Source organism: Macrotis lagotis, chromosome 4, assembly GCF_037893015.1.
Source record: "Macrotis lagotis isolate mMagLag1 chromosome 4, bilby.v1.9.chrom.fasta, whole genome shotgun sequence".
Classification (NCBI taxonomy): Eukaryota; Metazoa; Chordata; class Mammalia; order Peramelemorphia; family Peramelidae; genus Macrotis; species Macrotis lagotis.
In genome coordinates, this window is record NC_133661.1 from 223,164,163 (window position 1) to 223,188,484 (window position 24,322).

At 37.5% G+C, this 24,322-nt stretch overlaps 1 protein-coding gene across 2 annotated transcripts in view; it reads right to left on the reverse strand.

Annotated features, from left to right (window-relative positions):
* Positions 1-24,322, reverse strand: part of ITPK1 (inositol-tetrakisphosphate 1-kinase) — a 359,936-nt gene that overhangs the window by 80,787 nt on the left and 254,827 nt on the right. For both annotated transcript variants that reach the window (XM_074235440.1, XM_074235439.1), the window contains one exon: positions 16,062-16,179. In XM_074235440.1, the coding sequence (XP_074091541.1) occupies positions 16,062-16,068 (7 nt within the window). In that variant the 5' untranslated portion in view covers positions 16,069-16,179. The remainder of the gene's footprint in view (positions 1-16,061; positions 16,180-24,322) is intronic.

The window sequence follows — 24,322 nt, forward strand, 5'->3', positions numbered from 1 at the left end:
GAACTGGGATCTTCCTGATTATGTAAGTCCAGTACTACCTTGACACCTACTAGCCTACAACTTTTAGCAATCAGATTTTCAAAGAAAAAAGTAAAGTACTGCTACTCCAGTTAAGGTATTGTGCCTCATGAATAAGAACAATACTCATAATTAATCTTTCGATAATAAATGATATATACATAGAAAGTTTTATAATAAAGGTTACTTCAACTGAGCCTTACAGCAGGAGGTTATAGAAACTGAAATAGGGCACAGAGAAGATGTGATCTTTGAGGCTTCTTCTGTGCTATGGAAGGTGGTCTACATGTGATCACCCCCTCTGGGGCAGGAAAGGCTAAGCCAGTAGTAAATGGTATGTAGACCACTACCCATGCATAATGAGTGCTGCCTCAGTCTTTGCTGGGGGATTGCCCCCCCCATGCCCATTTAAGCAGGCTCTAAACCACTCCTCAAGCTCTACCCTTTATCCCACCCACCCCAAAGGTATTTAAACTGATTTTTTTCTTGCTTGCTTTCTTGTTTTTCACTCTTCTGGACTCCAAGAGCTTGCTCCTTCTCTCTCTAAGCTAAATCCTCATGGTCTGATCATGTGATTGGAATATGGCCCCAGTTCCATGAGGTCAGATCTATGTTGATCTAAGCTTCTCTTTCTTTTAAGCTTTCTTTTTTCCCCTTTTAACCTGACTACTCCTTTCCCAGCTAGGTTTATCTAAGCCTCTTAACTTCCTTTTTCCTCTTAAAGCACTTGAGCCTTCTTAAACTCAACTTCTGCTATTTAGACTGTCCTTCAAGCAGCTCACTATCTTGCTGCCTCTCCAGAGAGCTTAACCTGTGAACTTAATGTAGTACCTTGTGAACTTTCTGTAATAACATGTGAACTTTGCAATAACCTGTGAATTAAACTCTTAAGCCTTTCGAACTTTCTGAGTCAGAGAATTGTTGAGTTTTTCACCCCAAGCAACCCCCCATAGATCAGATCTTTTAAACTCTCTTTCCCTGAGGGCATCAAAACCACACCACACAAAGGAAACTAAGGCTCAGACTGGAGAGGTTCCTGGGTTAATGGAAACATTTTAAAGACTAAAAGACTGCTGTGGGGGTGGGGGTGGGGGTGGGGTGGGGGTGGGGGGGGAAGGGAAGCAAGATTGGGGGGAAATTGTAAAATTCAAAATAAACAAAATCTATTATTAAAAAAAAGTTAAGGGGCAGCTAGGTGGCTTGGTGGATAAAGCTCCGGCCCTGGAGTCAGGAGTACCTGGGTTCAAATCTGGTCTCAGACACTTAATAATTACCTAGCTGTGTGGCCTTGAGCCTTGCAAAAAAAAAAACTAAAAAAACTAAAAAAACTAAAAAAAAAGTTCCAGGGTTAGTTAACCAGCCAGAGAAGAATCAAAATTCCTGTCTCTGAGGCAGCTAGGTAGCACCATGAATAGAGCATCAGCTCTAGTCAGGAGGACCCGAGTCTGGCCTCAGACAATTAATACTTACTAGCTGTGTGATCTTGGGTAAGTCATTTAACTCCATTGCCTTGCAAAAAGCAAAAAAAAAAATTCCTGTCTCCTAACTTTGTCCCCTTAACAGAGTTCTTCACCTCTGGAGAACTACCTCCTCCTAGGAGTTCTCAACAGAGCACTCTTTCAATGTGCAACATGGCAATAAAAGACAGATGAGACACCCACAGCAATTCCAGCCTCTTGGGCTCTATTTCAGATTGGTGAAACAGGCTCCCTCTACGTTGTTTCACATGTTTGCCGATACACACACACACACACACACACACACACACACACACACACACACATACACACACCATGCATGTGTAAGAAGTAAACATTCCCTTCATTAGAGGACTATCAAATACAAAGATTCAGGCAGCAAAGCAAAGCTAAGCTAGCATTCTTTCTTATCTCTATGGCTCCCTTGCCATACAGCATTTGATCCAATACATTCAATAATCTTTGCCCAGAGATTATGGTAAATAAGACTGGGAGGCATTATGAGTGCTGGACCTGGAGTAGGAAAGATCCGAGTTCAAATCTAACCTCAGACACTAGTTGTGTTTCCTTGGACAATCTGCCTCAGTTTATTCTACAAAAAGAGGATAATTCAGTACCTATTTTACAGATTTGTGGTGAGGACAAAATAAAGCCCTTTTATAAAGCCCTTAGCAAAGTGCCTAATGTTTAGAAGGGAAAATATAAAAGCTCTCTGCCCTCCTAATCCCTGAAATCACTACCTTTAGATGGGGACTGGTTAGAGATTTCCTTGGATTCCTGCACTAAAGAAATCACAGATTTTTCCCTATACTATATACCAGTCACTTGTATATATGCAAGATCATTTTACTAGCTTATAATCTCCATGAAGGCAGATACCTTTATTTTATAAATGGTTACTTATTATGGAAATGGAAAATTGATCAGCATTTACTGTACAGTAGAGCCTAAAGATTGAAAAATAAAAGCTAAGTTTTCCTCATTGAAAATAGACTTTATCTAGTGCATTAAGTGGACTTAGAATCAAGAGCCCAGGGTTCAAATCTTCCCTGAGACCCTCAATGTGTAGACTGGACAAATCATAAAATCTCTCTCATTCTCAGATTTCCCATTGATAAAAGGGTCATGATACACTCCCAAGGGTTGTTGAGAATCACAAATTACATATCAAAACAGTTACAACTGTCAATTATTCTTTCATTTCTATAGATTTAAGAACTGAAAGTCCTCATTTGCAGATCCTACCAAACAGGAGGCAACATTCTGAAAATCATCCAATATCAGGGTACAAAAGGGATCTAAAGATCATTGAAGCCAATTTATTCATATTTAGAGTTGAGAAAAGTAGAGATCAAGGAATTTGAGTTTTTCAATCATAGAGAAACAATCAAATTAACACTGATTTGATAATTATATATTTTTCACTATGCCAGCCTTAATAGGAAATTAAAAGATAGCACTAGTTCTTTTTTTTTAAGGTTTCTGCAAGGTAAATGGAGTTAAGTGGCTTGCCCAAGGCCGCACAGCTAGGTAATTATTAAGTGTCTGAGGCTGGATTTGAACTCAGGTACTCCTGACTCCAGGGTCAGCACTCTATATACTGAACCACCTAGCCACCCTTCAGCTACCTACTCTTAACAAGAAAGGAATAAGGAGGTTGGTTCAAGCTGCTACTGGGAGTTTGTAATAGGTGGTGGCCATTTTTAGGAGAATTCCCTGTCATAGCCTTCAAATCTTTACAGATCCTTCAGGGAGTTTGATATATAGGAGGTTTGCATGCTCTCAGCCTTGGCAAGAAGAACTGAATGTCCTGTTGTGCATATCTGGTCCCAGTGATGACTCAAGAAATTTGAGTCTCTACTACACTGCTGACCCCCTCCTTAACCTATCCTGCTTTACCAAATCTATAAGAAGAGAGGACATCCAAAATATAATACAGGCTCATCAGCATATACATTGAATTCAGTCAGAAGAACTTGGTTAGACTCCTGAATCTAATATAGACTACAAAGTGGCTTTGGGCTGCTCCTCCTAATCCTAATATATATATTCTAATATATAATATTAGTATAGTATCCTAATATATAAAATAACTATAGATGATAACTCTATATCCTTTCATCTTAGGTTACTTCATTTTACATTGAGAATCAGTTTATGTGAAAAATTTATTCTCTGATCCTTAAAAAATTCGCCAAGTTAGGAAAACTTTTTATTTAGCTTAGAAGACCTTGATATACGAGAGGCTTCATTTTTAAAAGCAACCATCAAGAACAATTCAGAGGGGCAGCTAGGTGGCGCAGTGGATAGAGCACCAGCCCTGGAGTCAGGAGTACCTGAACTCAAATCTGACCTCAGAGACACTTAATAATAATTACCTAGCTGTGTGGCCTTGGGCAAGCCACTTAACCCCATTGCCTTGTAAAAATCTAAAACAAAAACAAAAACAATTCAGAGTACAAAGCATCATGATTTGATAGAAAGAACACAGAATCTGAGGCCAGAACAATCTGAGTTTTAAACCCCTAGTTCTCACATTTACTTCCTGAATGACAAAGATATCAAAGGAAAGACAGTACCAAAAATGGAACCACTATCTCCTACTCCTCTCTCACCTTCTGAACATGTCACCACTTCTCTGAATATCTCAGTCTTCTCTTTTGACAATCAATGATACTCCTACCTCCTACCTCACAAGATTACTTTGAAGAAAACACTTAGTAAACTTTAAATCATTACAGTAATAAGAGCTATGATTATGATTTGATATATTTCTTTATCCCTTTATTAATGTTCATTTCCACCATTAAGTCAACATCTCAGACTACCTGAAGAATTTATTTTCAAAGTCCCTCCCATGACAATTTCTTTTACTTTTTTTAAACAAGGCAATGGGGGTTAAGTGGCTTGCCCAAGACCATACAGCTATTAAGTATCTGAACTCAGGTACTCCTGACTCCAGGGCTGGTGCTCTATCCAATGTGCCACCTAGCTACCCCTGATATCATACACACACACATACATATATACTGATTGCCTTCCTGTTTATTTGTCCTATCATCTCTGTTCTAAAAAGCTAATAGGCATTTTTAAGATAGCCACTCCACAGAGACACATATATACACCCATATTTTTGAAGAAAAAAAATCTTTTTAACTTTCTCACTTAAATCCTGGATTAAAAATTCATATTAAAAAATGGAAAACTTAAGTGTTTTTATTCTTCTCCATCAATTCTGAGGAGAAATAAGAAAAATTTAAAAAAAATTTTTTTTAGTTACTACATAGGCAGTTCTTGGTATATATCTAAAGGCCTAATGCTCATGGTGTTCGACATATGGCTCACATCAAGCTGCAGTGGCACCTGAAGGACTAGAGGGTGAACCACTGAGATACAGGAAGCAAGGCAGAGATTCTATCCTAATTTAATAACTCAGATTGCTATTTAGCTTGAGTTTATTCAATTCACAGAATTTAGAGCTGGAGGGAACCCCCACAGGGAAAAAACATCTAATCCAATTCCCAGCTTTATATAAATTCCAAGGAAATTAAACAATTAACCCCAAAACACAAAGATATTAAGTTAGCAGAGATGGAATTTGAACTAAGGTCTTTCTGAATCAAAATGCTGGGTTACTGTATTTCCCACTTTATGCCTGCTGGTCTTCTGTGCTATCCTAGGAGTTTATGGGGATCTTAGCAAGAGAAGCTAACTATTGATTTGTAAAAGTTAGGTGTTTAACTTAGGCCCTCATCCTAAAACTAACTGGATTCTCTAGGTTATGAATGAAAAGAGGTTCCCAGCTTCTCCTGGAGCTTCATGAACTATCAGTGAGATGGTCTTCTGATGATTTTCACTGAACTTCAGAAAAAAAAAAAAGAATTTTACCTTCTCACGAATGTTACCTTCTCACTTGGGGTTTTTCCCTTATTATATTTCAATTCTGGCTTCAAAACAATCTAGAGGATGACCTGACTAAATGTCAATGAAATAAAATACAGAAAATTCAGAAGAGGGAAATTCAATAAGATAATCCTATTCCAGTGAGTTTTGCCCACCAGGGTAATGTCTACTCCAAAGTGTGTGGTTTGGTTGTTTTATGGAGGAAGCACTTAAAATATCCAAATCAGGTCAAAGAACCCATTTGGGAAGGAAGACACAAAGCTAACAATTTAAAAGGAGTTCTCCTTCCACTTAGCTAATCTCTACTAAGATTCAGTGAATATTTCATTGTTTCACAACTCTAACCAAACAAGGTATCTATATGCAGCCATTGGGGGGAAATTGTGCTAACAATAGATTTAAGAAATATTCCTTTCTATTCCACTTTGCCTGTGAGTTTAAGAAACACAATTCATGAAATGTTAAGAATTTAACATGAAAATATTAATTTGCATATATGTTTATGTTTAGGAATCCACAAAAAACTTGAAATTGACAAACTTCTTCCTACTTGCAGCAGATGGTGGCACAGCCTTGAATTTCAAAATTTCAAAAACCTATGTACCATTTTTTGGAACTGATAAATGTGTGAATTTGTTGTGAATATGTTTATTTGATATAAGAATTTTTTTTCTTTTTTTCTTGTGGGGAATGGAAGGAGATGGCAGAGTTTGTCTAAAAACAAAGTAGAAACAAAGAAAATATGGTGATTGATAACATTTTTAAAATGCATAGAAAAAGAACTAAAGGAACTTTGTTTTATTTTTTTAAGAACTACAAAAAGTTTTGAAGAAAACACAAGAAAAACAGAAAGTGACCTCTCTGTGTGTATGTGTATATGTGTATATTTAGCCTATCTTTGGGTAAAGGTTTTGAATTTTCACATTTAACTTTTTCTATTCCCTACTGCATATGAAAACATTCTTATTTTTGTATTCCAAAAATTGAAAATAAAAAAAATTTAAGTAGAAAAAGGATCATATACTAATCCCAATACCAAGATAATCTCCCAATTCTTCTCTCATTATATATTCAGGAATGTTTTAAATGTTCTCCTCTCTTTTGGGAGGATCTTGCAAATCAGTTAAAAAGGGAGATTATTTTTCTTTCAATATTAAGCCTCCCAGTGATTTCCAGATAAATGGGAGGCTCCTAACACTTAAACTTGTAGTTTCTGTGCTTACTATACCAGCCCTTAGCTTCAGTTGTGTAGTTATAAGGTCTGTAAACACTAGATTCATCTAAGGAAATCTTGGATGGATTTTATCTTCATTATTATTATCTTATTTCATATTATCATTAGATATTTCTTGTTCTATAGACTACTGCACAACAGATAAATAAATTGCCTTTTATATCAGCTTAATTGTAGGAAAAAAACAGAAGTACAGACAACATGGATGGCACATACCAACTCCATAAGGTTTAATTGCTAGGAAGCTAGATATTGAAAGCCTTTTATTCCAAGCAACTTGGGCAATGTGAATACTTTGCTTCATTATAATTCTACATATCTAAAGAACTTTTGCCAATATTATAAAATCTTTTCTCACAGCAATACTACTAGTAGAATTAATTTCATTTTGCAAATAAGAACCCAAGGAGACTGAGAGATATAAAATGACTTGTCTGGGGATATATTATTAATAATTATCAGAAGCAGAGGCTCAACACTAGGTTTTCTGACTTCAACATTTTCAAGATTTCAAGACTCTTTCCTAATTATTCCAGAAGGCTTCTAACATTTTAATACTGAATCACTTTGTCAAAGGAAGGAAAACAACACTTGTACCACTGTATTTACAATTATTCCTTTCACATCATAAAAGGTTATTAATGTGTTCCCTCCTTCCTTTCCACAATCTGGAAAGTCCACAGTATGGAAAAATCCAAGGCCCTCCCTTCATACTAGAGAAAAGTTTGAATTATTATGTTATTAAAGTAAAAAAATGTGCTGATATTTTACTGTACATATATTCTATGCATTTCTGAGTTTCTAATTTTTTTCTGTGTCATCTGCTGGCCTTCACATGTCTGCGACTTCTGATAAACTCCCAAAATATTCCCCATTTAATTTCTTATGTTAACCTGCAATATGGTAAAATTTTGAATGGGAAAGTAGTGATGTGGAAGGGATGACCAGCCATATTGATTTTAAAGTCTGAATTTTCCATTTTCATGAGGCATTTGTTATATACCTTTAGGATTTATCTAGGCCTTAGCTATGAGTAGTTGCTACTGGTAAGGGACAACAGTCCTACAGGTCACTCTATATATAAGCTCCCAGCTACCCCCTCCTCTACAACCAAACAAGAAACTTGCAATTCTCTTTTTCTCCCAGGTAGCTCTACACACGCCAAACCTCCCCACCTCCCAAGTAATCAATGTTTAAAGGTATATCCTTATGAAAGGTATTTGCTTTGTTTAAGTCAGTCTATCCTCCTTAGCAGGTAAAGAAGTGAAACAGTTGTGAAGATAATTATAATTCCAAAATGAAAGCTGTGTCACTTTGAATTATTTTAATTATACAATGAAACTTAAAATGTAATTAAAGGTGCCTACCATATGTTGAACACAGCTCCCACGCCTCCAGGAGTAACAGAAAAGGAAGTGACAATCTGTTTCTCTAAAAGTGAATTCGAATTTGAAACACAGAATACAAGCTGTTCATGTACATTTTTAATTCACTTATGATTTAGCTACAGCCCATGCTGATGACAGATGCAATAGGTGATGGCATAAGGCACTGGAATAAGTTCAGAAAACCTGAGTTTTATTCCCAGGGGAGTGGAAAGATCTTAAAGAATACTTCTCTTCCATCTCCTACATGAAGCCAGGGATTTGTCTAAGGTAAAACAGCTGATGTAAGTATCTGAGAACAGAGCTGAACTGGGGTCTTCCTGACTACAGTGCTGGACTCTAACCACTGTACAACTTAGTTTGACCCCCTGCGAATATCCCCAATTTATCTTTATTGACAGATATAGAGAAATGTATCTTGTTTGTTCATAGCTGTTTGCAAGCTGACTCCCTAATTAGACTATGTGCTCCTTGAGAATGCGGGGCTGTTTTCTACCTTCTGTTGTATCCCAAATGCTTCGCAATTAGCAGGGTCTGGCACAGAGTTGTTGCTATTGCTACTTGTTGTTGTTGGTTGGGTCTCACTCTTCATGACCATAATGTCTTGGGAGTTTTCTTGGTAAAGATACTGGAATGGTTTGCCATTTCCTTCCCCACAGGTTAAAGTGACTTACCCAGGGTAACACTGTGAGTGTTTGAGCCCAGATTTTAACTTCAGGTCTTCCTCACTCTGGGCCCCCAACTCTATCTAATGAGTTACCTACTTGCCCTAGGGAAAAGTAGTCCTTAATAAATACAAGTTGATCACTGATTGATGGATTGACAACTCCCCCCAATCTCTAGTGCCCTCCCAGAAATCTACTTTGTATTTAAGTAGTTTTACATGCCTCTCTTTATGTGTATTCCCTGTTATATACCCACTAGATAAGAAGGGACTTCATACCTACCTAGCATAGGGCCTGGCCGGGAGCAGGATTAATAAAAGCTTGTTGACTGATTCCTCTATAAATGAGTGAGGAGCTGGATAAGAGCTAGACAAGAGTTGTAGCTCTAACCCAAATGTTTATGTTCCAAAATACTCATCCATCTAGTCTAACCATGTTCCACGTTCAAAAACAAAGCTTGCAGGCCCTTCTCAGTTCTAAGAATCGAGGTTCTTTGTTTCCAATGTTCTGGTGCAGGACCAAATGAATAATACCTATAAAGCCATTAGGAGAGGGCCTGGCACATAATCTGTACTAGAAAAAAATGTTTTATTAATTTTCCCTTATAGGATCTTTTTAAATCCAAACAGTCGATGTTTTACGGTTTCTTCTGGTTCTAACATTTATGAGTCTATAAATTTTGCAGCTAGAATACAGAAGAAAGTACTTGCATCATCTGTTATCTAATTAAACTTAACATTTACTATTCCTAGGCCTGAGAGTACAAATAGAAGTGCTTCTCCCCCCCCCCCCCAAAAAAAAGCACCAAGGACATGAAAATGTATAGAGCATGCAGGGCTCTGCTATCACACTGTAAGTATTGTTTTCAGCCTTAGCACTTCGAAGATTTCTAGGGCTTTGCTGAGTTTCTGGGTAGGTCCTAATATAGGAGGAAAGGTGTTTCCACAAAGGAAAATGGAATGTGTCTTGTAGACAATTTCAAATCATGACATAATTTTACCATCAACCCAGATGAAAATATTGTCCACTTTACTATTTGGGTGTGAAAATATATCTATCTATGCAGATATATACAGGTATAGATAAATAATTTTTCCTTGAAAAGTTACTGCCATAAACTTCTAGAAAACTCAGAAGAAGTCACAAAAGAGGGACCTGAAAAATGAATCATGAATTTGGAACTGGAAGACTCCTTGGGAGCAATCTAGTCCAAGAAGTTTAGTGGCAAAAGTAGGATTTGAATCAGATGCTCCCACTCCAAATCTGGCATCCATTTCCATTGAACTACTCCATGTTCCTTAAGGCATGATCATTTATTAGATTGAATATCTGATCAGCAACAGTAAACATTAGTAGAGTGTCCAAATGGGTTTTGAAGAAGAAAGAGGCATGAGATCTTTGGGGGATGCAGAGAGATGGTGCAGTAGATAAGAGTGGTGTCCTGGAAGATCTACCTTCAAGTGAGGCCTCAAAGAATATGTATGTGCTTAAGCCTCCTATCATCTGTCAGCCTCAGTTTCATCAACTGTCAAATGGAGATGATAATGATGATACCCATAGTTGCTGTGGAGATCAAGTGAAATAACTGTAAAGCACTTAGCACAATGATTAGCACATAGTAGACACTTAATAATGTTTATTCCCTATTTACACTCTTCCTCCTCTCCTCTCCCACCACTTCCCAGCTTGGCCTCTGATCAAAATTAATCTAAGTAGGGAGACAAGATGATGCCTTTGCAGCAAAAAGTGGAATGGATGTGGAGTCTTGAAGACCTGATTTGAATATTAAATAAATCATGGAAAATCATATTGAGGCTCCAATTTCCTTTTCTGTAGAATTTAGACTAAATCTGGAATTTCTATAGACAAAGTTCATGAAGAAATTCAGGAGTTCCAAGTACTTGGTGGAAAAAGAATTACATATTTGCTTCCCTTAAACTCTTAAGTGAAATTAAATGTTTCCTTCCTTCAATTACAAACATGCACAAGAAATCATAGCACCTATGATTTAATCAATCAAAATCAATTTTCTTATCGTTTTATAGTTTTACAGCTATCTCAAAATGTCATTTATATACTTACCACTACTATAGTTCTTGGTCTTCAGATCACATGTATTCAATCTTTCATTTTATAGATGGTATATATCAATATCACCATTTCCTGGGCAGCTAGGTGGCACAGTGGATGAAGCACCGGCCCTGGAGTCAAGAGTATTGGGTTCAAATCCGGTCTCAGACACTTTACTAATTACCTAGCTGTGTGGCCTTGGGCAAGCCACTTAACCCCGTTTGCCTTGCAAAAAAAACAAAAAAAAATCACCATTTCCTTAGAAATACTATGTATGGATTTCAAATGCTTAAAAAAAATTATCCCCAGAAAAGGTCTCAGGTATCACCAAACTGTTAAGAGGATGGATGACTCAAAACAAGGATAAGAAGCCCTATCAGCGATGTTCTGCAGACTCTCCATCCAGCTCTAAGTCCTAAGATACTATGATTCTTTCATGGATGATTCAAAATGATATGAGACTAGGGCCAGATGCAGTCTAAAAAAAATACAAGCAAGGGAGGATCTGAAGACAGCTTCTACATAATTTGGGTCAATCTATGCTAACATACTGGTAAATAAAGCAAATCTATGCTGAATGAAAACTCATCGTTGTTATACTTTGATTCATTACTACCCACTAGGACTCCATTTTGCTGATTTATTCCTCACCAACTCCCCTGAAAATGAATGACAACTATGGAGTGAGCTGTGCAGTAAAAAATGTCAAAATTTGGATAGGAAAAACAAAATTTTGTTTAAGTCATTTTTAAATAAGGATATTATTCTCAACTCTGGCCTGCCAAATGTTAGGAGCTGTTATATATAGTCTCCCAGAGACAGAACAGGACAGGGCTTCTGAATGAATAATCAGTTGCAAGAAGTCACTCAACCCAACATAGGGAAGTACTCCATGAAGTCATGACTTCTGTCCTTCCTTCTTCTTCTTCTTTTTTTTTTTTTAGGTTTTTGCTAGGCAGTGGGGTTAAGTGGCTTGCCCAAGACCACACAGCTAGGTAATTATTAAGTGTCTGAAACCGGATTTGAACCCAGGTACTCCTGACTCCAGGGCCGGTGCTTTATCCACTGCGCCACCTAGCTGCTCCCTGGCCTTCCTTCTTAAATAATACAAATCTAAGCTAAATGTGAATATGATGATAATAAGAATATAAAGCATATTCATCCTGAGTCCTCAGAAAATTTCCTCTTGGCATGGAAACAATTCAGTCCTTATAGTCTAATTAACAGGTATTTGTGGAGAGTCAATAGGTACACAAGGCCTCTCTCTGGCAATGATCCAAGCATGCTTAACAAATCAAGGACTTTTAACACTAACAGAAGCTGTTCTCCCTGAAAATCCAAACTATCATCAGTTGAAAATGCCTTTATACGTTACTATTATCAAAAGAAAAGAATCTCATGAAAGGAACATTTTGGTGACGATAGCTTGAATACAACCATCTGCAGCAGGTGTGTTTTCTGGCTATAAGATGACTATGGTCACATCCCTTCCACCAATGCCCCCCATCTCTAGCTGCACGCCTATCTATACTATCTGTTCAGAGTGAAGTCTGGCAGTTCCAACAGTTGAGACTTAGGACTGAAATGAAATGAAACATCTCTAAACAACAGAAGCTGAACAAAAGAAAGTTGACTTAACATGGGTGGGGGTGCAGCTAGGTGGCCCAGTGGATAGAGCATCAGCCCTGGAGTCAGGAGTACCAGAATTCAAATCAGGCCTCAGACACTTAATAATTACCTAGCTGTGTGGCCTTGGGCAAGCCACTTTACCCCATTGCCTTGCAAAAAAAAAAAAAAACAACCTTAAAAAAACAGTAATAACATAAGAAGGAAATACAACAAAACTACAGAATAGGTTCCTGGGTGTTCAGCTCCTTCCACTTCAATGTTTGCCACAATAGTGGGATCCATATAAGAAATAGAAAGTCCATTAAGCTTGAAGAGTCCCAATTACTTGCCTTTGCAAAGGGACTGAACTTTTACATCTTGGGCAATTAGGAAGTTTTGTTAAGGGTTTGAGTCAGTTCAACAAACCAATGGAATCTTAGGATGATTCTATTGCTTGATGGAAAAAAAACTAGACAATGTGGCAAGGATCTTCCTGTTCTATTGATCCCAACTAAAATATTAGTCTTAGTTGCCCATACTATATAGACACCAGATATAACAAAAAGTGGATATTGTCTCTGCTCTTGTTTCGAAATAGGTATGCAGCTGAGGCACAGTAGATATTGTACTGGAGCTGGATTTAGGAGAATGGAAGTAGAGATCAAGTTTTAAATATTTACTAGCTGTGAGATCCTGAGCAAGTCACTTCACCTGTCTGTCTCAGTTTCTAAATAGTAAAATGGGGTTATAAAAACATGTGTCTTAGGGGTTGTTGTGAAGATCCAATGAGTAATGTTCTAGCATAGTGGCACACACAGTTGGCAGGTACCTCTTCCTTTCTCATATGGGGACAATTTCAAATTAAAAATTTCAAAAAGATTTTATAGATAAGGAAACAGCTAATAATTATGACAGGTTTTATAGTTCACAAAAACATTGCTCACATACACATCCTGTGACCATTTCAGAGATGAGAGAACTGAGGCATGAGGAGATCAACAGCTCTATAATGGTAGGGTCAAGATCTGAATCCTGACTACATTACTCCAAATCTGATGTTCTTCTGGTATTCTTAACACAGGGAAAGAAGCTGCCCATGAAGCACAGAAAATCTATTCAAAATCAATCCCTTGCCCTGATTTCTACCAAACAACTGAATCAATTAATACCATCAACAACTACTACTAATACTGACATTTACATGGTTGGATTTAAAAGATGGAACAGACTTTGGAGACCATTTTTCTTCAGTTTAAAGATGCAGAAACTCCTTCAGTTTAAAACTCCTTCAATTTAAAAATGAAAACCCTGAGGTCCAGGGAGATGAAGTACCCCAGGTCACAGAAGCAGTAACAGGAGTGTGATCTAAATCCCCATCTTCTTCAAAAAAGGGAAAGGCTCTTCATGTAATAATACTTTATAGTCTCTCTTCTGATCTTCAAGTCAACAATGTGAGGGACTACTGTAAGGACATCCTTATTCCTATTTTCATTTGAGAAAACTAAGGCTTAGGAAGGTCACACAGGTAGTAATTGGAAAAGCCTGGATTTAAGCCCAGGTTGCCTGACTCAAAATAAAAAACACTATCAAAATATTTTACAATTATCAACTACTAAGAGAAAGATAGATGCCTTCCTGAATACCTGAACTTAACAAGGAATGACCCTTATCAACCTTCGGTTATCCTTAGGGAGAGGGGAGGGTTTTCTTTCCACTTTCCAGGGCAAGGCATAGTCTTCAAAAGAAGGTTAGATAGGACTGACGTTCCTGGAACAAATTATCATTTCCCACCTGACTAAACTTACCTTCTGTACTATCATCACTAAATGATAAATCATTTTAAGTATGACTTCCAATCCTTCCCATAGGGTGGCTAGGTGGTTTGACAGAGAGCTAGATTTGGGGTCAGGAAGACTTGAATTAAAATCCAGTCCCAAATATTTACTAAACCATTTGACCTTGGGCAAGAGTCATTTAACCTGTTTGTCTCAGTTTCCTTATTTGTAAAATGTAACAGCACCTTCTCAGAATTTTTGTGACTATCAATTAAGATACTTGAACGCCACTTAAAAGAGCACATATAATAATGAGTAGTGAGGAAAAGTAGGAGTTAAGAGTAAATGGGGATAATAATAGCAGTGATCTCCCAGAGTTGTAATAAAGACTATCTATAAATTTATGGCACACTAGACAAAGCCCAAGACTTACAATCAGAAAATCTGAGTTTGGGTCCTACTTTTGCCCATACTAACTAGGTGACTTTAGGAGCTTTCATCCATTCAACTGTCAAAGGAACAAATGATTTCCAAGTCAGCTCCCTACCAGTAACACCATTCTGTATTACCCACAGTTGCTGGGTAGCTAATGCTATCTTCTACCTCAGAGGAAGCAGAGGAAAAGTCATAGAAATCATGTACTCCAATCACTGCCTTTCATAAACTGAGGAACAAAACAACCACTCCAAACACCCCACAGTGATCCTAATAGCCAGGCTTAGAAGTTATTTCTCCTTGGAACTTTTTCAAAGATACCACATGATCTCCCTATCAGAGGAATAGAAAAGACTTCAAAACAAAAGAGGTCTGACTCTTTCCAGAATAATGCATTAATCACCTAATAAATGTCATCTTGAAGAGAAAAGAAGATTGAACCACTCTCAGCAGAGCATATACTTTAGACTTGTTATTACAAGATCAGGGATAGGGTTACACTGAACCATCCATAATCTATCATCAGATTCCCCTTATGGCCAAAAACAGACTCAGGGGTTTGAGACAAGAAACAAAATGAGCAGGGAACTAACTCCATGTGAGGATACCAATATGCTGTATTTGTTGCCTGAGGTTTTGTTACACATGAGATAGAATCGCTAAGACCCCAAGCACTGTATTTGTTATCCTGAATCAGGGCTTTCACTGTACTCAATAGAAGAAATCCAATTCATCTATACTCAGTACAGAAGAAATACAATTCAAATATTACCAGCAGAGTCCCCCCCCCAAAAAAAAACCCCACAAAAACCACAAAAACCCAACAACTTCTATAAACACTCTGGAAGAAAATAATTGCAAGAAAACCAAACTGTCCAAATGGTAAATAATCAGTACCAAGAGTTCCTGGATGGGCCAAGATTAGGGAGAGGAAATGTCCCCAATTTAAGAAGAACAAACAGTACCCTTTAGAAGGCCTTAGTTGATATCTTGATGTGTTTGATCAAAAGTGTCTTGACTTTTTCCTTGTCTTTTTTCTCTTAATTTACCCTGTTATATAATACAATCAGTTGATATGACTATTACAAATTTTCAATATTTCATCGCCTGGCTTTTCATGTGGGTGATCCAATGCCATTTAGAACCTCCCAACATTTATGAAATCATGCAAAGGTTTCATTTGATTGACACACAAAAAAGCAGTTCACTGAACCTTGCCTACCTAAGCAGAGATTATGCCCCACAAGATGTTTTTCCTGGCCAAACCAAACAGTCACCCACCCAATTAATTTCAGTTGGCTGTGCCTGGAAGCTCCCAAAGATCAGGTTCCTCACATGATTGTCCCACTAGGGAGAAGCTAGCCATCTCTCTCTCTCTCTCTCTCTCTCTCTCTCTCTCTCTCTCTCTCTCTCTCTCTCCCCCCCCCCCCTCTCTCTCCTGAAAACCCAGAGGAAAACAAAGAACTCACTTAGACTGAGCATCAATTTACCTTTCATGTAGGCTTCAATCTTTCGAATAAGTTCATATGACTTGGACCGATCTAGAAGGGTCCTAATGGCAGGGAGGGGATCCAGGATGATGGTCTCAGGATGAGCATCAATATATTCCTGAAAGGAAAAATATTTTCATTTGAGTGAAAGCTAGGAGGCATCATGGATATAATGCAGGACTCAGAGACAAGATTAGGGATTTAATAGTTCAATTCCCCCCTTTGTAAAAACTATTTCATAAGGTTGAGGTAAAGATAAAAAGATTAAAAAGTTGTTCTTAGGTGAAGTTAGGTAGAAAGAGCACTGGTTTTGTATTCAAGAGGACCTGAGTTCAAATCCAGCCTCAAAACCTCAATAATTACCTAGCTGTGTGACCTTGGGCAAGTCACTTAAACCCCCCTCCAAAAAAAACCCCAGCTGTTCTTTGCAACTATAAACTGCTATATAAAAGTAAGTGTTGGTAGTGGTGATGATAAAGATGTTGATGAAGTAGTGAAGGACACAGTTTGTCAAAGAAAAAGTCTGACATTGACTTCAATGGTGGAGAGAACATAATGATTCAAGAAAATATTAACCAAGCTTCCCTTTAATAACTGTAACATCTGAAGAGCTTTCCTCCCAACCTCGTTACGAAAAAGGAGATACAAGCATGATCCTGATTTTACAGAGGTGGTTAAAGTGTTCAGTGATATGAAATAACTCATCCAAGGTCACCCAGCATGCCCAGTTCTCATTTAGTTAAAAGATGTTCCTCTCTATGTGTCACAAACCAAGTCAGGAGCTTTCAGAGATCAAGGAAGAAAGCATTGCTTCAGCACCTCATATGGTTCCAGGCTTGGTGCTAGTCAGAGGATTCAGGAAAAGTGAGGCAGTAATCCCAACTCAGAACACTGGTAGGAGACAAAGGAGTCACATGGAGCAAACAGCTAGATAACAGAAGACATGAAACCAAGGAGAGACAAGAAGCTCTGATCTCTCCCTTTCGCTCAGCCACCACACCAGGCCACACTAGGTAAGACATGTAGGTACTTTCTACTGTCCACGAAGCAAAGTTGTACTTTGTAAGTGCAGCCCTTCACATTCAAGGTCTTCCTCAAGTGGTACCTCTACCTCTTCAATCTTATTCCTATCGGGCTAGCCCAGGAATCTATCTAACAAGGCTTTGGGGCAGTTAGGTGGATAGAGCACCCCCATGCCCTCAGTTCCTGGTCACCCCACCACTCTGGAAAAAGAAATCCAAGGCATATGACTACACCTCCCAAAAAGGGTATTTACTGAACTGCCTGATGACTGCCCTCACTGCCCCTCCATAACTTTCTAGATTAAAATACCCCTTAGGCAATGACTCCACAATTAGATTCTTTGAGTTGAAAAACGAGGCAAGGAATGATGATGATGATGATGATGATGATGATGATGATGATGATAATAGCCACCATAACAAAATAACAATAGTCGCAGCAAGGTGGCACAATGACTGGCCCTGGAGTCAGGAAGATCTGAGTTCAAATGCAGTCTCAGACATTTAATAATTATTTAGCTGTGTGACTTTGGGCAAGTCACTTAACTCCCCCATTGCCATGCAAAAATAAAAAATCCAACAATAACTATCATTTATATAGCTCTTTAAAGTCTACAAAGCACTTACAAATATCATTTTCAACACACAATAACACTGAGAAGCAAGTAATATTAGTATAAGCATTGCTATTATAGAAATAATTACTATATTTTTATGCATTATATAATTTATGTATTTTAAATGTAATTATGCTAAATATGATATTAATAGTGTCATTCTTCAGTTATGTTCAATTTTAACCCCAATTTGGGGGTGTCTTGGCAAAGATACTAGAGTGGTCTGCCATTTACTCAAGAAACTGAGGCAAACAGGGTTAAGTGAATACCCTGGGTCACCCAGCTACTAGGTAGTATAAGAGAGCACAATAACCAGTGTGCCAGCTAGTTGCCATGTATCAACACATGGTGCTGCATTAATTAATATTAATAATTATAATTAATAGTTGACATTTCTATAATGCTTACTATATGCCTGGCTATGGTGGTAAGCACTTGACAATAGTGCTTTAATATAATAATAATTACTATAATTATAGTCAACAATTATATATATTTTACTATGTGCCTGGCCCTGTAGCATTATTATCTCATCTGAGCCTCATAATCACCCTGGGAGGCAGGTACCATTATTACCCCCATTTTATATATCTTAAAACATCAAAACAGAGGGTAACTTGTGAAGAATAACAGTAAGTGTCTGAGGCATTATTTGAACTCGGGTCTTCCTGACTCCAGGCCCAGCACTCTATCTGGTGCACCACCTGACTACCTCCATTGTGCATGGAGGCCCTGCCCTGACAGTCAGGAAATGCTGGTTCAAGTCCTACCTCTGACACATAATGGAAATGTAACCCTAGGCAAATCATTTAACAATCCATTGGATAACTCCATAGGATTTTTAAGTTGCAAACTCAAGTATGGAAGTGCATTAATAGAGCCCCAGGCATAAAAAAAGGAAGGGAAAAAAAGTAAAATTAGGAAAATCTACTCATGACAAAGGTAAAAAAAACCTAATTTGCTTGCTGGCAATCACCATTTCAAAATACTCATATTATGTCTGTTTAATACTCTATTCTAAAATGTTGCAAGGAATGGATGTCAAGCTTACTGGTTTTTAGTCTCCATGATTAACACCTTTGCCCTTTTTTAAAATGGGAACATTTGATTATTTCCAGGCTTCTCTAGAAGTTCTATGACAATATCTCTAGGTACCTTTATTATATAAAAAAAAAAATTCATCCAGGTCAGGTGACTCTTACACAGCTGAAGTCCTTGATGTTTTCTTTTTCTTTTTTTTTTTTATGCAAGGCAAAAATGGGGTTAAGTGGCTTGCCCAAGGCCACACAGCTAGGTAATTATTAAGTGTCTGAGACCGGATTTGAACCCAGGTACTCCTGACTCCAAGGCTGGTGCTTTATCCACTACACCACCTAGCCACCCCTGATGTTTTCTAAAGTATGTTTCACATATATCTTGTTAGATACTCAGAACCAGCCTGAGACATACAAAGACAATAAATAATCCCTGTGCACTAAGCCTCAGATGAGATGGGACTTGTCCAAGATCCCATAGCTATCTAGTAAACAGAGCCAAAAAAAAGTCAATACACAAACAGATGCAAAGGAACAAAGAAACAGCAATATTGCAAGATGATCAACTGTGAATAACCTACCTTTTCTCAGCAATGCTGTGACCCAAGAAAACTCAGGACTTAAGATAAAGAATGCTATCCAACCCAAAGACAGAGTTAAGAGTTGATGGTGTCTGAATAGATACTAAAGCATACTCCCCCCACTTTATTTTTCATGAGACTTCTTTTTTGGGGGGTGCAGGGAGTAATTTATGTTTACTTTTACAACATGACTATTGTAGTGATGTTTTTCATGGCTTTACATTTTTAACCTACATCAAGCAACTTGCTTTCTCAATAAGGCAGAGTAAGATTGGGAGGAAGGGTGAGAATTTGGAACTCAAGGATTTGGAAGTAAATGTTGAAACTTATTTTACATGTAGTTGGGGGAAAACATTTTTTAAAATAATATATTCTTTAAAAAAAACTCACACTTCAAGAGCTGTCTTCACAATATAATGATGCCAAAAAAACCCACAATATAATAATGCCTTTCCTTGAACACAAAGGCCAAGTTTCTAACTCAAAGCCATCAACCTTAACATAAACATATACTATCTCTGATGCCTATTTTATCCTGTCCAGGGGGAAATAGGGAGATCAGGATGGAAAATGAAAAAAAAAGCAAAACAGAAATAAGTTTGATAATTCTATTTTCTTGATTTTTCAGCTGTTATGATTACATTATAATCTTTTTTAAAAATTTATTTATTTAAGGCAATAGGGTTAAGTGATTTGCCCAAGGTCACACAGCTAGGTAATTATTATTAAGTGTCTGAGGCCACATTTGAACTCAGGTCCTCCTGACTCTAGGGCACGTGCCCTATCCACTACACCACCTAGCTGTTCCGATTATTATCTGGTCCCAAGAATATGACCATCACTTCCTTTTTCTTTTATTCTTTATCCTTTTTTAAATATGTCCTTATACTTTATACATAAGCCCCAACTCATTTGGTGTGGGTTTTGCCCAGTTGACACTATTTTCAAAGACCTTATCATTCTGTACACGGGACACACATTTGCAGAGGCACTTTATATTTCCTGACCAAAAGAGAGCTCCTCCAATTATTTCTAATGAATTCTGCCTGGCTTTTTGCTTTCCATTTATTGATATCTACCCTTGAATCTTACTTATGAATATGTAAGTGAAATGCCGTGTATGTTGTCAGTTCTTCAAGAGAAAGGACTAGGTTCTTTTTTCATCTTTATATTAATACAGGGTATAATGAACAACTGTTGTCTATGAGAGATCATGTGGTCCATGAGCCCATTAATAATAATAATAACAATAACAACTAATATTTAAGAAGCACCAGAACCTCTATTAAATACTTTACCAAAAATATTTTTTCAGGTGTTCCTCGGGTTAGTTATGGATGAGGAAACTGAGGCAAACAGACTAAGTAATAACAGCTAACATTGACATAGTATTTACTATGTTCCTAGCACTATGCTCTACAACTATTATCTCATCTGATCTTCACAACCACCTTAAGAATTAGGGTCTATTATTATCCCATTTTACAGATGAAGAAGCTGAGGCAAACTTGGTAAGAGATTTGCCATGGTCACACAGTAGAAAAAAATACATGAGGCTAAAGCTGAACTCAGTTCTTACCAAATTCAGGCCCAGGGCTATCTCCCATCACACCATTTGAATTTAAGTTTTAACTGTCAAAAAGTCTTGGTAAACACCCATGATATTTTTACTTCTTTCTGCTGAAATGTCATATTCAAGGAAACCTGCAGGACACCAGAGGGACACCCATTGCACTTTATTCTTGTTCTCCCATAGTTTTACACATAGAAAGCCCCCCACAACACAAAAAGTAACGAGAATTCAAATAATAAACAAGTGCCCCAAGTCACCACAAGATAGATCACAATTCCTTGAAACAGAATTGTTTTTCATACAAACACACCAGATGACCAGGCATTTTCTCTGGCTGTCTCTAAAGCTCCCCACCCTGCCATCCTGTAATTCTGTCAACCTTTATCTGAAAGCCCCACTTTCTGCAAAGTCTTTCCCAGGTCTTTTTAATTCTAGTGCCTTTCTTCTGACTTATATGGTGTGAGTCTTATCTGTAAACATTTGTTTGCATATCATCTTCCCCATGAGGCCATGAGCATCTTGAGCTCTAGGACTGCATTTTGTCTTTTTCTGGTGTCCTAAACATTGAGCACAGTGTCACTGGCACAAAGCTGTCATTAAATAAATGATTGTTGGCTGATTATATTCTCTGGTAAACGAGGTTAAAATCTAGGGTTTTACCCATGTGGCACAGGTCTGTCAGAGGTCTGAGAGGCATTATGGTATAGTCCAAGGATGTCAAATATACAAGTCATCATGCTAGAGCAAACTAGATCAAAACCGTTAAATATCCAATAAAATAAAATAAAATATGACAGAAATAAAAGTGGAAATAAAAACCACTCACCAAAAAAAACAAACAAATAAATAAATGGAACAAAATTATAAAGCTCAAGCTGGATATGAAAAGCTACCTCCAAACTCCTATCTCCATAGGAGATAGGAGGTCCACAAGTATTATACCAAGACTCAGCCCACTAAGACACTGTACAGGACTAAAACAGTCTTCAAGTTTACTGCTGACCAAAACTTCATCTAAGGTCAAGTCATCTGACACTAGATCCTTCCAGAATCCACAAGAATTAAACAGTACACCATACTACAAGATACCTCTGAACTATTCATTGATCTCTTTTTGCTATTTAGATGAAGTCTAAAAGAGAAACAAAACAAACCTCTGTTGAATATGAATTATGAATACAAATTTATAAGGCCTTGAGATCCCAAACTCAATTTCTCACCCTACTCTCCCTTATGCTGAGTAACAGAAACCCTGGCATGACACAGGACTCTTGTGGATGACAACAGTCCCAAATCAAAATGACATTTCTGCATCCCAGGATTAGCTAAGCTCCCTCTGCCTTTTCTAATCCCTCACTGAATAAATATCATTTCTTTTGTTGCCTCTAAAATTCCCATTCATCCCATCCCCATGCTACAGTGGCTCAAGAGTAGATGTTGAATGTTTAATTGAAAACTGGACCACATATAAGTATAAGTAGCTTTGGCCTACTTAAATCAATAAAAGGCAACTTTCTTGAGGGTAAGACTTCTGCCACCTTCCCCTTCCTCAAAAAGTTTTGTTGACTGTTGTAGCTGAGCAATCAAACATCGAATTATGTTCTCCTCAAAAGGAGCATACAGGCATTAAAATGTACTAGTAATTAGGATGGAGAGAGAAAGAGAGAAACTAGATTAATGAAGAAGTTAATTCATTCCAAATCTGGAGGAAAAATGGAAAATGGAGCAAGAGAAGAAGCGGAAAATATCTAATAAGCATGAACCAAAATAAGCTGTTGACAAAGAATGAATGCTATTCATCTCTGTGGAAGAACTATTCTTAAACACATTCATCATAGAGAATAAAGAATTATGGAAGAAAGGAAGTTTTAACAAAAAGAAGAAAGAAATTTTTTAGTAAGTCCATCATCCGTAAGTGGATTTCCTTTTCTTAAGTCTTTCAATCTATCCATTGTGCCATAAGATTCATAAAATTTTAATACTTCTTTTAAAATGAACAAAGAAACTGTTTAAAAGGAATATGCACTATGTTATATCACCTCTCAGAAAAATGGACCTACACTGTTTCCATAGTAAATGGTATACAGTCTCATATGGAGCAACTGCCAGTTTCAAAATACATACCCTGGACCTAAAACACTAAAGCCTGGCTTTCACAGAGACAGAGGGAAAGAGACTAGAGAAAGACAGATAGAAATAGCTCTGGGATTAAAGGAGAATTTCAGCAGAATCCACAATCATAATAGTTCATAATTATATAACACATAATTATATAGCACATTATGGTTCACAAATCACTTTTCTCAAAACAAATCTGCAGTGTAATCAGTGCCATCATCACCTTCTCCTTTCCATCCTTTTACAAACAGAAAACAGATTAACTGACCCACAATCACACAACTAGAATATGTCAATTCAAAGATCTGAACTCAAGGCTTAAAGACCAGTTTTCTTCCCAGTATAATTTTCATTACCACCCACTCACCCACAAGACTTCTTGTATTAGAAGTATATGTCAAATTAGAATCCATCACTCTCTAAAGATTTATGGTGATAAGCAAAAATCCGGGAATTATTATCTGCTTGTACCTGAAACCTTCCATATGTGCTATTTCCTCTATTAGAATATGAGCTCCTTGGGAGCTGGCACTGACTTGCTTTTCTATTTGTATCCCTAGGGCTAAGCAGAGTCTTCTGGGCATAATAAACAGTTAATAAATACTTCACTCTTTCAGACAATGTATATCTATAGGTCACATGATTCCAAGGGTGCTATATCCAAAAAAAGGAGAAAATTGACCATTTAAACACTAGGAACAATTCACCTTAGGGTGAAAAGGTGTAAGAGTAAATTATATTCATCTTGAAGTATTTGAAGGATTGTACCACATGGAACAGCTAGGTGGCTCAGTAAATTGAATGATGGGCCTGAAGTTAGAAATAACACAGTTCAAAACCAGCACTTATTAGCTCTGTGATCCTGGGCAATTCATTTAACACTCATTAGCCTTAAATCCATGGAGAGAGAAATGATAAACCACTACAGTATTTCTAAGAAGCCAAGGAACCACAACAACACTAATGGCATAGTCTATATTGTCACAATGAACAACCTGAACAACAATCAAAAGTGGTGGTGGGGGCTGCTAGGTGGTGCAGTGGATAAAGCACCAGCCCTGGAGTCAGGAGTGCCTGAGTTCAAATCCAGCCTCAGACACTTAATAATTACCTAGCTGTGTGGCCTTGGGCAAGCCACTTAACCCCATTTGCCTTGCAAAAACTTTAAAAAAAAATGTGATAGAGGGAAGAACTGTTTGGCTTAGCTTCACAAGGTAGAAGTAGGAAGAATGGATGAAAAGTCCTAGAGGAGGCAAGACTGGGCTTAATTTAAGAAAAAACTTCCTAAAAGCAGAGTCAGTAGCCTTAGCAATCTT